The following is a 14,310-nucleotide window of genomic DNA, read 5'->3' as shown; positions in this document are numbered from 1 at the left end:
AAACTCCCAACTCAAGAGGAAACAAGAGCCAAGTGGATCAACTTTATTTGCAATGGCGACGTCCCTGTGTCCATCAAGAAAACTCTCCATGTCTGCCAGAATCATTTTACGCTGGATTCCTATGAAAACTTGGCCCAGACCCTGGAACGAGGAGCAGTACCAACGCTTCGTCAGTTAACTGTAATGCCTCATTCACACTACAGATATATAGTTTAACGTTTTGCTTGGTAATTCAATGTAATCTCAATGGAAACCAGCTTTAAAGGCTGGGCGTGTTGGCTGTCCTTGGAAAACATTGCTGTGATAAATGTGTGTGCTTGTTACTCTTTTTACTCAACTCTCGTGGGTGTTTTGGTCAGGTAGCGACACGGCCGCCGTTCACACCATATTCTTTACACAAACAAACAATGGCTATTAGCATAACGGGCTTAACGGTGATCGGTTTCTTTAGATAGCAATGAAGAGAAACCCCTTTCTCCCTACTTTATTATTACTACTAGCGTCGGGACTCGGAGCATAGGCTCCAGGCTTTGGGGCATAATAGGCTTTACACAATGTCACGTCTATTCATGTGTACAGATAGCAACAAACTTGTCTCTGTGAACGCCAGCACAATATTATTTTTTTATTTATTAGTTCACACACACTGCAACCTCCGAGCCAAAACTAAACTATCAGCTGCGCTACTGTTTCCCAAACACTGGCTCGGGACCCATTTGTGGCCCGCTGAGAACTTTTATGCAACGTTTTTTGATTTGCGGTTTTCACTAGTTTGGGTCCCGGCCAAATGTAGCCTATAATAATCTGTTTTTTGGGTCACGAGCATTTTTTTTGGGGGGGGGGCCGCTGGTCTATGCTATGATCTCATTGGTTATAGTGTTGTGAGCTGTAAAGAAAACGTCAATACTATTCAATCAATCTGTGATTCTGAGCGTCATTAACACTGTATGAAATGCACGTTTCCCACTGTTTCTCAAACACTAGTACGGGACACATTTTTGGGTCGCGGTGACATTTTTATGGGTCCCTTTTTTCTTTACATTTTTCCTGGGCAAACGTATTCTCTCTTTTAGGCCCCAAGTTAAAGAGTTGGAACCACTGAGCTACAATAGGCCTATACATTTTTGTAGAGGTTCTGTCTGTGAAGCTTTTTTTTAGGTAGCAGTTATTGTTTTATGTAGGTTAAGTTTCTGTAATTTCTGGTCTAGGCATGGCCCTGGTCAGCATTTTTGCCCATGAAAACAAATTTCTTTTGAAACTCAAAACTCAAAGTAAACCATCAATAAATATCCCCTCCCCATCACCCATGCATCCCTCCTTTAGCTATTGTGTTTAATGGCCCTCTATTCAGATTGAGGTCTCATTCTTTGCATCTGTCCCAGTCCCTCCTCCCACTTTACCTTTCAACGTTTTATCTATAATATACAGAATAAAATTCTAATCAAACATGCTTTCAATACTACAGGCCACAACATCACAGGCATCTATGCCAACCCTGTCTAGTGTGTTACATCGGAATGCTTAGCAGGCAAATAGATGTTCAAAATGTAATTGGGATAATATATATATATTATATATATACATTCCTTTATTCCTCGTTTTAATTTGAATCTCTAATCTGCTTACAGACTCTACCTTGCTGGACTTCATTACAATGAAAATGCAGGCCGGCCTGTGAAGACTGGTCGCGATGGAGAGCCTCTTTACAAGCTGACCTTCCCAAAGGTCAAAAAGGGAGAAGCCATTGCTACGGCAGTCAAGGTTGATGCCACATTTGGTAAGATCTTTTTCATTTGGATAAAAAAAAAGAGTATTCACACAGGATTACAATAAACATTAGCTGTTTATTCTAAATACAGATACATCTGCTGTCACCTTAAAACAATAATAATTACAATTAAAAAGTTTGATTGCACACTAGCTGCACTCTTACAAAAAAAAAGTTATTGGAACGTGACAAAAAATGTAAACAACCAGTTCCACTCTAGCAGCCCTTGGAATAAAGAAAAATAGAATAACTAAACAAAACTGAAATTATATTTATATTCCTGCACAGGTTATGTGTCAGACCTGATGGACTGCATCTTTGAGAAGGTCATGTTGCAGCCAGCACCAAATCCCTACGTGGAAGCTGTGAGGGAGATCAATGTCCCTCCACCCCTTTGTGCACAGTATTTCCACCCAGACAGGCTGGATGTGATCTCAGCATGCATCAACAGGTTCAACCAAGGGCTTGCACTTCGAGCGGTGGAGGAGGAAGAGGTGGTGGAGGAGGAGGATGAGACCTGAAGACCTCGCTGCAGATCACCCATATGACCGCCGGCAGGAGGTCATCACCACCATCGTTTGGGGTCAATCGAAGGCATGCCTTCTGAAGCCAGTATATCGGCCCTGGATATCTGGCCATCGGGATCTAATATGACCAACTTGAATGAGAAAAAAACACAGTCAAAACCTAAACAGTAGTACAATAGTACAGTACATGTACAGTCAAAACACATTGCTTTAGAGGATCAATACAATAAAGTTCTAGCGTTTATTATCCATAAAATACCTATAGGCCTACACATGCAGGTATTGGGATTCGAACGCCTTGTCCCAGGCAACCAAAGACCCAGCTGATGAACATTCTGTACGCCAGATACCTATATCGCCTGACAGAAGAAGAAAAGAGGGCTTTACTGTAATTATATTTTATCATTGTTTATTTTGTACAGGTCCCTCTATGTCAGGGGTCTTCAACGTTTTCAGGCCAAGGACCCCTTAGTTGAGAGAGATGAAGCAGGGACCCCAACAACCTGTTCATAGATTCCATATAGTTTCATCGTTTGACGGCACAATCATCAGTGTATTTTGGAATCATGTCAATTTGTGTTTTCAGATATTTTACCACTTGAACCTTCAATACATAATACATTTGGTCTTTCACTCTGTACTTAGTCTGCTCTTTTTCTCCTCTAAACCAAAGCTCTTTGCAAAAAATATCCGATATACAAGCTCACAACGCCTCGCAGCGCTGCGAGGCGTTGTGAGCTTGTAGATCTGCTATTTTTGGCTAAAGTTATCAGAATATGGATTTGGAGGACCCCCTGTAGTAACTTTGAGGACCCCCTAGGGGTCCCGGACTGTTGAAGACCCTTGCTCTATGTATATAAATATATTTTTGTTTTTCTTTTGTGTGTGTGCGTATTGACTGTATAATAAAACTTTGACTAATGATTGATTCTTATCATGATTCAGTAATCCGATTTTTGGAAATGTTAAATGTGGAAATGTTAGAGTTATGTAAGCTGGACAAAGTGGGGTGATTTTGAAGGAAGCAAGGGTTGGGTCAAATTAATTTTAATTTCAGATGCTAATTTCAGAACATGTTTTTATACAAAATGTAGGAATTATAATATACTTACTTGTGCAACAACTGCCCCCCTGGCATTGCTATGGCACCATAATCTTCTCTGTATGCATTCATAGCGTGTTGTAGAACATAGACATTGAAACACATGGGTTCCAGGCCAGGGTGTAAAGTCATGCATTCTGGGATGGGTATGTCGTCCTCAACCGACCTCATACGTGCTCGGACCTAAACGAAATGTCAAAACTGTCAGTTTTATATTTACACTTTTGATGATGATCAAAGTAAATAATCTATCAAAGCTTACCTTTGGTACTTCCTGACAGCATATATTCTTTTCCTCTGTGTCCATTGTTTTGCACCTAAAAATATAATACAATTCATATTAATACAAAAACACTGAAGTAATTACTATGTCTCTGAGAACAATGTCACATTTTCATGTGATGTGCAAGCCTGCCACGATGTAAGGCTACTGTTACCATGTGTAGGCCTAATTTATAATGATAGCTTCTCATGGTAGACATGGTTGCATCCTGACTGAAAACTACTGTATTAACATACAGTACATGTAGACATAAAGAAACATCTACCAGGTTCTCAATGAAGAAACAGTAAGTCTTGTCTCTGGCCCATAGATAAATTAGTAAATTAGTTTTCAGAAGAACACACAATTGCAAAACTGGAGTGATAATAACAGAAGAGAGGTCATTGAAACCCGTTTTTGTATCCACATTCACCAAAATGACACTTTTCGAAAAGCATATTTATAAAGCTCCTCAGCCAGGAAAGTATGGATAACATGGTGTGCAACATGCTGCCTATTTAGCGACCGTGAATGGAGAAATACTGTGGCATACTGATTTAGATATAGAAATAGTAATAGGTAGCATGGTCCTCTGCCAGGCAGCTGAGTAACAAAGTTTTGATTGATTGAAGACTTTATTAGAAGTTTGCATAGGAAAAGGTACAGTTTCATGACGGTACAGTTCACTGGTACAAGGTCTACTAAAAGGAGATCCTTGAAAAGACTAAGCTTATTTCCACAGGAAACACATCAACATTGAATACAGACGAATAGAACACAGTAGGCTACTATGCAGTAGATATGTAAAGAAAAGAAGTACCGGTAGTTTGTTTATTTTCAAACGAGTGGAATTAATGGTCCAATCTGGACCAGCGCTATAGGTAATAATTAACGTTACGTTCACGCATATTTATATTTATTTAATTTGGACCGCCGATTTTGGAGGAATTAAAAATATTGGGTGCAACAGTCCAAACGTTTTGTCTAATGTAGCCTATTTCATTATAATTTATTATTACTTGTTCAGACGCAACATGTAAACACATAAAACAGTATGCCACGGGATCAATTCGTTTACAAGTAGGTAAATAACTGTACCAAACTGCATTTGATCCCAATGGCTGTGCACTTCTCAGGGCTGCTGGAACACCATCGTCCTCTGAATCCGATAGGTCGGGCTGTGCGTCTGCCGTCTGGGTCAGATTCGGTGTCGAACAGATGTGCATTTTTGCAGCCATAGTAGTTACTTGTAAGTAAAGTATCCGGAAGAAATACTCGAGTAAAAAACTGTCGCTATGCAGTCGCTGTGCAGCAGCTGTTCTCTGCGTCACTTACTCACTTGTGTGCTGGGGGCGGGTGGGGGGAGGGAGGGCAGGCCAGAGGAGGATGCGGGGCGGAACTGGGAGAGGCAAATTTGCATATGGAGATCAGGAGGAGGGGGTGAGGGGGGAGGGTGGACGGCTCAGTTTGGGCTCAGTAGCTCCATCCCCCAGCAGGCCAATGGTTGTATTGCAGCTAAAATTGCTCAGAGAGCCAGCAGAAATGAGTGGAGCTATAAATTCAGGAGTGTTAATTTTGCCTCAAACCTTTTGAAAAACGTTTTTTTGGACATAACAATATGATATTCATTAGTTTTAAATGCATGGTGTATCACCTTTAATATTGATGACATCATGGATCTCCATATATGGGCATGAAAGGGATCTGGTTCCTCTGGCATCACAGGGATCTCTATATCTCCATATATGGGCATAACAGGATTTGTTCCCCTGGCATCACAGGGATCTCCATATATGGCAATAAAAGGGATTTGGTTCCCATGACATCACAGTGATGTCAGAGTGTGATCGTGATGTCAGACACCAGCCACATGACGTCTCTCTTTTTTGGAGCTGTGTGGAACACAAGCTCCCTATAAGTGGCCGTGTGTGTGGGTCTCCGTCCGTGTCTGTATGTAGCCTAAACTTCGGCACGCTACTAGTCCCGCACTATTTACGCCACCCCCGCAATATATACATCAAAACGTGCGGCTCGGCCGGGAATGGTGTGCTAGTAACTTTCTTTCCGATCCGCCTTACAATGGCGACGTAATCGGCAAAAAACGACGCTGAATTGTCCCCATTGACTTATAATGGGACAATGCAAGACATCACATTCAAGTATTTTTCTCTCGCAAAGCATAGGAGCTACAGTTTCAAACCTCGGAGAGGAGATTCATAATGATTTTAAGAATGAATCGAAAAATAATTACATCACTCGGCCTCATGGTGGCGCTATAACGGCCCACTTTGCGTTTTGCTCCGTAACCCTTGAACTGTAAATCGGAAAATTAAATTTCTTTTTTCCCTGGATTCCTTGGGTCAAGACGCATCTCCCCATATAGGCCACGCCCATTTGCGCCAGGATAGATTTTCCGCCATCTTGAATTTTCTCCAAAACACACTTTTTGCTCCTTTTCCTACATATTTTCTTCAAATGTCACAAAAATCGGTACACATGATCCTGGGTGACCAGAGAGGTGCTGTTGAGTCTAGCCTGCCCTGAGCATCAACTGCAATACACACACACACACACACACACACAGCTCCACTTCGAACAGAGGTTCGATTTTTTCTGATACATTTTACTCCAAATATTTTTTAGACACACCTGCTTCTGATTGTCGTCCAGATTTCTGTCAGGGAAAACGCCACCATACATGTCATCACATATAACTCCATATATTTTCTTGCTCGACATTTCAGTCCAATCAATATTCAGATGTGCAGAATTACACAATACATTACCATACATGATTTTAAAATAAGGAAAAGAGCTCCTTGCTCGGACATTCTTTTTGGTCCAGCTTAAAGCCTCGCAGTGCCCATACTGCACTTCTTTTAAAGCCAGAAGCTACATTTTTACAGAAGGACATTTTTAGTTTTAGCCCCAGGTCTACAGCATCACAAACATTTTACCTTTTTATTCCTCCATTTCTATGTAGGCTATTCAAAAATAGCAGGTCTACAAGATCACAGTGCGTCACATAGTGGCGGCATAGCTCAGGGGTATAGAAACCGACATTAGAGCACGAATGGTTCCCAGTTCGAATCCGGGCTCCCCCTGAGTGAATGTGGAAGAGTCCTTGAGCAAGACTCTGAACTCCTAGATGCTCCCGGTGAGAAGGTTGGTGTCTTGCATGGTTTCCTCTGCCATCGGTGTATAAATGTGTGGGTGAATGTAATCCACAATCTATGTAAGGTGCCTTGGATAAAAGCGCCATTTACCATTTATAGTACATCTGCTATTTTGAAATAATTAGAAAAATTATCTGAATTGTTAAATTCATTTAGAAAATAAGGAACAATTCTCCATGGTGATGATGTTTTTATGATCATACTGTATCTGTTTTATCGAAAATCAAACTTGGCTACTTTGAAGTGTCTATTTAGTCCTACTTTTAATCCATTTATATGCAGGCTCTATCTTTCTATCTATATTTAAGTAGTTATTAATCTCTCTCTCTGTCTGTGTGTGTGTGTGTGTGTGTGTGTGTGTGTGTGTGTGTGTGTGTGTGTGTGTGTGCGTGCGTGCGTGCGTGCGTGCGTGCGTGCGTGCGTGCGTGCGTGCGTGCGTGAGTGAGAGTGAGTGAGTGAGATAGGAGAAGGATATCATAATAGGATATAAAATGGAACCCAACCACCTTAAAGACCATACCTTCTCTGCCTGTAACCTTGATGCATGAAAACTACTGTTACTCTTTTCAGTTGTACATATTTATTTCCGATTGTATTGTATTGCAGTGGCGGCTCCGGGTGAAGGCTTAGCATCTCCTAAGGGTCGATTCAGAGTCTAATAAGGAGCCTAACTTAGTTCTGTTCGGGAGGGCTCCCCGACCCGAAATTATTTAGGTTCGGGGGGAGTCCATTCATACTTTCTTAACGGCTAGTGCCGAAGTCGCTTGTAAATATCGGAGGTCCATGGCATGAACACGTTTGTGGCCGATAAATGAGCGTTGCAGGATGGATACATATCTGACCGGCCCTCGCAGCAGCTCCAGATGGAGACGGGGTCTCTCTCTCTCTCTCTCTCTATCTCTCTCTCTCTCTCTCTCTCTCTCTCTCTCTCTCACACACACTTGAGCTCTGTCGAAAACATTAAATCTACAAGCTCACATTATAGACGTGCCGCCTTTCTTTCTGCATGCATCACAGTCACAACTCGTCGCGGAGCTTGCAGGTTGGCTATAAACCATAGAGGTAATATAGGCTATCAGCACGGAACACTAGCAAAGTTTTGTTTACTTTAAGCTGCTCTTTTCACTTAAAAACAGTCAGCGACTAGCGAGACACGCACACGCAGCAAAGTTGTGTGTGTGTGTGTGTGTGTGTGTGTGTGTGTGTGTGTGTGTGTGTGTGTGTGTGTGTGTGTGTGTGTGTGTGTGTCTACTTATACATACATATGATATACTTTGTATATCAAATACCAGATCTGCAAACTCACACAGTGTGACCTATTTTTGTACATATTTTGCATCAGGCTGCGCGCGGGCGCCTGATGTGCGTGATATTTATATATATATTTTTTTTTATTCAACTTCTGTTTATATCTGGGTGTTATTGTAATGATGACAAAATGTGTTTCTGTTAAATGCAATTACCACCATCTGTCTGCGACTCTGCGGAATAAAATTAGGCCTTCTGTTGTTCAGTTACAGTTAGGTGACAGTTGTGATAGCTATTTAAACAGTTCTGTCACATGCTCCTATAAGTGCATGGTGGCAGAAATAACATCTTATCTGTAGTAAATATGGCATCACTTTTTATTTGATTCTATACTGATCACAATGGTGAATTACTCATAAAAAATGTATATATAATGACACCTTGCATCATGAAGTAGGCCTACTGCCTGAGAAGTGTGATACAGTTGATTGGATATTTAAATGTTTAGTTTACTGTAGCTTGAGAACAAATAAGTTATCTGTCCAAACTGTTCCAGCAGTTTTCATCATTATAGTAAGATCAAAGTTGGATCAAATCCATCATGCTGCAGAAACTGAAGTGTGTTTACTGGGGTCAGAAAACCTTCTATTTATAGCAAAATGGATAGCAAAACAAGATTATGGTTTAATGTATTGTGTCGCCAGGTAAGTCTTCTAAGAGGATTGTGAGTATTGGTGTAAATTTAATACAGTTTAACATGTTTTAGAAGGAAAAATATGGAGGAAACACTGTTCTCTGACTGTAGAAGGGTGATGTTTTAAGCCTATCACTTAAAAACTAGATCGCAGTTTTCTTCTCAGATATATTTGTGACAAAAAGGCACATGTGTGCTAAGTGTTCAGCTCTTTGTTGCATTAAATAATACACACTGTAGTTTGATATATCTTGTTTTAATCGTGGAGAAAACACACATGGCACATAAAGCCACCTAGACAAGAGGTGTGTCTGTTGTCTCTACATGGTTCTCATGTGGTGTTTAAGTCCAGCCCCTTCTGAGCGTTCAGCACCAGTCTGACAGACTTTAGGGAAGGAAGGATAAACTACTGAGGAAAGAACAATGGCAGAAGTAGCACCAGCTCCAGCCCCGGCCAAGGCCGCCAAGAAGAAGGCAGCTTCCCGCCCCAAGAAGACCGGCCCCAGCGTCGCTGAGCTGGTCGTCAAGGCCGTGTCCGCCTCCAAGGAGCGGAGCGGTGTGTCTCTGGCTGCCGTCAAGAAAGCTCTGGCTGCCGGCGGCTACGATGTGGAGAAGAACAAGGCCCGCGTCAAGATCGCCGTTAAGAGCCTGGTCGCTAAAGGCACCCTGGTCCAGCTCAAAGGCACCGGCGCGTCTGGCTCTTTCAAGATGAACAAGAAGGCAGAGGCGGTGAAGGCGAAGAAGCCCGCTGCAAAGAAGGCAGTTAAAGCAAAGAAGCCCGCTGCCGCCAAGAAACCCGCAGCGGCTAAGAAGCCCAAGAAGGCGGCAGTAAAGAAGCCCGCAGCCGCCAAGAAATCACCCAAGAAAGCCAAGAAGCCTGCCGCCAAGAAAGTAGCAGCTAAAAGCCCCAAGAAGGCCACCAAGAGCCCCAAGAAAGTGGCTAAGAAGCCCGCAGCAGCCAAGAAAGCTCCAGCAAAGAAGGTTGCCAAACCCAAGGCAGCAAAGAAGGCAGCCCCCAAAAAGAAGTAAATCATCTGGTTCATCTCTACCCACAAAAGGCTCTTTTAAGAGCCAACCACTTTATTTTATAAGAGCTTCCTAACTTTTATATGCTGGAATAATAACCTGTCTTTGTGTTAATGGTCTAATGCCACTCACAAATAATTAATGACACGACATAAATGTATTTATGACAAAGTTAATAAAGATAACCACAGCCTAACTTCCTACATTTTGAATATGGACATTTCTCTCACTTAAGCTATAGAGCTTGCAAACCCACCCACCTCTCCTATGACCTAATTTTGTTAATCCATAAATCACTATTAGATTCGCCATTGTCCTGACTAGTATGTGTTGGTTCAAATTCAACATTGGTATTGAATAGTAGCTATTAGCCTACTACCATTGTTGTTCAGAATCATATACATTATTATAGACAGTAACCCTGGTCCACCTCAAATAAACGAGACAAGAATTCCGTATTAATACTTAATTATTGATGAATTATTATAACTTTATTTAGGTTATGTCTGTGACAATACAAACGTTTAAACTTCTTGAGAGTCGAAAAAAAGCCATGGCCCAGAGGGTGTATTAGGCATGTATTCAGTAACACCAAATGTACATTGACAAGAATATGAATGGGGGGATACGTTACAAAAATTAACAATTATTATGAAATAGAGAACTTGACTAGCAATACCGGTATTACTATAAACTAGGGGGGGGAAGGGGTGGCAACGCCCACGCAGGCTGCCTGTCCTCCCTTACGTCCTCAGAACACACATAAAAAGGCATGGCTCAGCGCTCTGAAATCATTCTCTTCTGCATCTTCGACTGAACTGAAGGTAGAAAATGAGTGGGCGTGGAAAAGGCGGAATAATGTCCTAATGTCATAATGTCCAATAATGTCGTCTACTTTTGCCTCCCGGTACGTTAATAACTGGGCTAGGCTGAAATACGCGGGCGAGGCAGATCTCCCTACACGGGAGTTTGTAGGGAAAGAGTTGTTATTCAAGAGTAAGCTAGTTAGTGCAAAAGACATCTACTCTTTCATCGCCCTGCCGAACCGGCGTGAGTTTGAGCTGTGCTTTTATCAAGAGCTAACGCTCCGTCGCTTTCTGGAGCAGTATACTTTTGATGTGGAGGAGGAAAAATGGAAGGACTGGACCATAGAATCCTCTGTGAGTATCGGCATCGTAAATGTTGTAGTGAAGTTCTGGACTGGACGGGTCTCAGACCATGATGTGGATCTGTACCTGAAACGCTACTGCAACATACTGGAGAAACCGTACAAGCCGGTAGATGCGTTCGGGATATGGTACGGAGTACGCAAGTACAAAGTGGAGATTAAGCTTGACGCCAACGGGAAACGCATGTCTCTGCCCAGCTCCATTTCACTGGGCCCCTACAACGGGCGTGTGTTCTACCCGGGCCAGGAAACCAGGTGCTTCATCTGTAACAGCACCGCGCATCAGGTCCGGGAGTGCCAACTGGTTAAATGCTGGAAGTGCGGGTCTTTGGGACACAAGGCGAAGGACTGCGAGAATGACGCGGAATGTAGTCTCTGTGGAGAGCGGGGACACTCTTACTTCCAATGTCCTAAATCATACAGCAACAAGGCTAAAGAGCACCGAAAGGAACAAGCAGCAGAACAGCAGAGGCGTGTTGTGGAGCTACTGCGGAGCAGCAGACAGCAGGTACCGCCCTCTTACTACAACTCCATGGGGCCGCCACCAGACGGAGCCAGCTCCCCACAGTCGGCTGACAGTGGGCAGCAGAGCCGTAGGCCTACTCAGTTTGAACCCGGCGTTCCAACACCAACTCCGACTGAGGAGCGCGGTGAAGCTGGGATGACAGCTGAGACGGTGAGGCAGATGCGTGGCGAGGTGACGGTGAACCAGCAGCCGGTGTCCAGCAGAGGGAGAGGCCGTGGGAGAGGAACCTTCTCTGCCAACAGCATGAGGGAAGCAGCAGCAGCAGCGAGATCCGGAGGGACTTTCGCTCTGATGGGGAGACAGCAGCAGCAGCAGCAACAGCAGCAGTCACCGCCCCCCTCTTGCCCAGAGGCCGCTGCAGCAGAGGAGACGGAGGAGGCTGTCAGACTGCTGGAGAAAGCTGTCAAAGACATCCTGCCGCCCTGGTCCGACTCCTCTGGCGTCGAGGAGGAGAAGGGAGCAGAGGCCAAGGATCAGCGTGATGAGGAGAAGGGCGAGGAGTCAGACGCCTACGACTCAGCAAGTGAGGAACCGAGCGAGAAGAGCGAGCGGAGCGACAGCAGCTCGAGCAGCAGTATTGTTTCTAGCGGAGGAGAGGGGCTCCCCTCCACTACTGCAGAAGAGACACAAGGAGACGGAGCTCACGTGAGTGCTAACAAGAAACGTTATCCGTCGCCTCTGGCGAATGAAGAAAAGAAGCATAGGAAAAAATGAAAGTTTGATTAACATTCACACCTTTTCGTCATGGCTACAATCTCAATCGTTACATGTAACGTGAGAGGAATCAAATCTCTGGAGAACAGACAGTCCAAGATGAGCATTCTCCACAGCACAAGGTATGATATTATATGTGCACAAGAACTGAGGCTGACGACAAACAGTGATATTGCTGATGTAACTGCTATGTGGAGAAAAGGCACTTCTATTATTTCTTTAGGTTTTGATAAAGCTGACGGAGTGGGTGTATTTTTTAAGAGTAAAGCGGAAATTATAAAGAAAAGAGAAATTATACCAGGCAGAATTTTACTAGTTGACTGTTTTTATTTAAATTTAAAAATGAGAATTATAAATGTGTATACTCCACCAGATGCTGCAACTAAAGTAAGGATGTTTAAAAAGTTGTATGAGTTGTTGACTGTTGGTTACTACACTATATTATGTGGTGACTTTAATGCGTACACTGAGGAATTAGACAGAATTTCTGCTGTGCACGTGAATCCCCGGGTCCGCAATAGAGAAGGAAATGAATTGAAAAAAATGTATGAGTTCTGTGGTGTCAGGGATGTTTTTAGAGTGTTGCATCCAACAGATGTGGGCTATACTCGTTTTGACAAAAATGTCAAGACGAGAATAGACCATATTTATATAAATGAAAATATTACTCCTTTAAATTATAAAACCTGTGTGTTGGTTAAGTCTGATCATCTGGCCGTAGTTGTCGTTTTAAAACTCGGCAAAACAGAAAAGAAGGGTTTTTGGAAGTTGAATGTGAGCTGTTTAAGAAATAATGATGTATTGACAGAACTAAAAAAAGAGATGGCTATTACCAGGTCGTTACATGTGTTAACTGAATCATACATTGAGTTATGGGAGGTTTTGAAAGAGCGACTTCGTTTTTTCTTTAAATTTAAGTCTAAACTTTTAAATAAGGAGCAAAACGAAAAGTACAATGCTTTAATGGCTGATTATGTGAATCTCCGAACGAAAGTAGATAAATCGGAGGCTGATATTGAGCTCTTAAGTGAAATGGAAACTCAATTGGCTAAATTAAATGATGTGTCTTATTGCCTCCGCCTACAGGCTGGTATGGGGGACACAGATTGCTCCAGTAATATACATAGTCTAATGAATATACACAAGAAGGATTTGGAAAATAAACATGTTGGTTCAATTCTAAATGACAATGGTCAATTAATTGAGGATGAAAAAATAAAAAGGGAAACCATTAGAGAACTCTGTAAAAAAATGTATGAGAAAATTACTATTAATGAGGCAGTTTTGCATAGCTTTCTCGACTCCATCGATCTGAGCGAGGTTGGCCTTAATTCAGCAGGTGGGGAAATAACTAAAAATGAGGTGAGGGAAGCTATCTCACAGTTAAATAAGGGCAAAGCGCCAGGCCCAGATGGCCTGTCTAGTGAGATTTATCTCTCTTGTGTAGAAGATTTGGTGGACCTGCTGACCTCGGCTTTTAATGATGGTGTCAAGTTGGGCAAAATGCATGATTCTTTTTATCATGGTGTTATATCCCTAATATATAAAAAAGGGTCCGCGAATAATTTAGATAATTGGAGGCATGTCACTCTGATGAACATCGATTATAAAATACTTGCTAAGATAATTGTAAATAGACTAAATAACGATTTGGAAAAACTCATTGAAAAAGAACAAACATGTGCCATTAAGGGTAGATTTATGTGGGATAACCTGGGGATTCTAAGAGAAATTACTGGTGGTGAAGTGAAAGAGGAGTTTTATGTTATAAGTTTAGATCAAAAGAAGGCGTTTGATTACATTTCAAGGGAGTATTTGTGGGAGGTTTTAAAAGCTTATGGTTTTAAAAAGGAATTTATCAATTTGATTAAAATGCTGTATGCAAAGTCCACAGTTCAGGTAAATGTTAATGGTGTCTTGACTGAAACTTTTGACATTAAAAGAGGAGTAAAACAGGGTTGTCCGCTTTCGGGAGCTCTCTATATTCTGGCAATTAACCCTTTATTAAAAAAGATAAAAAACGATAAAAGACTAACAGGTATTAAAACTAGTGGGGGTGAGCGCTTGGTCGTCCTGGCCTATGCCGACGACGTAATTGT

General features: G+C 42.3%; 1 protein-coding gene across 1 annotated transcript; it reads left to right on the top strand.

Moving 5' to 3' along the window:
* Nucleotides 1-9,200: 9,200 nt before the first annotated feature.
* LOC308283918 (histone H1-like) lies at nucleotides 9,201-9,806 on the top strand (the record flags this gene model as incomplete). Its single annotated transcript, XM_080724434.1, has 1 exon — nucleotides 9,201-9,806. The coding sequence occupies one exon, from the start codon at nucleotides 9,201-9,203 to the stop codon at nucleotides 9,804-9,806; it is 606 nt and encodes a 201-aa protein (XP_080580560.1).
* Nucleotides 9,807-14,310: the final 4,504 nt, after the last annotated feature.

This window comes from Nannobrachium achirus (genome assembly GCF_963921795.1).
Source record: "Nannobrachium achirus genome assembly, chromosome: 4".
Classification (NCBI taxonomy): domain Eukaryota; kingdom Metazoa; phylum Chordata; class Actinopteri; order Myctophiformes; family Myctophidae; genus Nannobrachium; species Nannobrachium achirus.
This window is presented reverse-complemented; position numbering and strand designations above follow the sequence as displayed.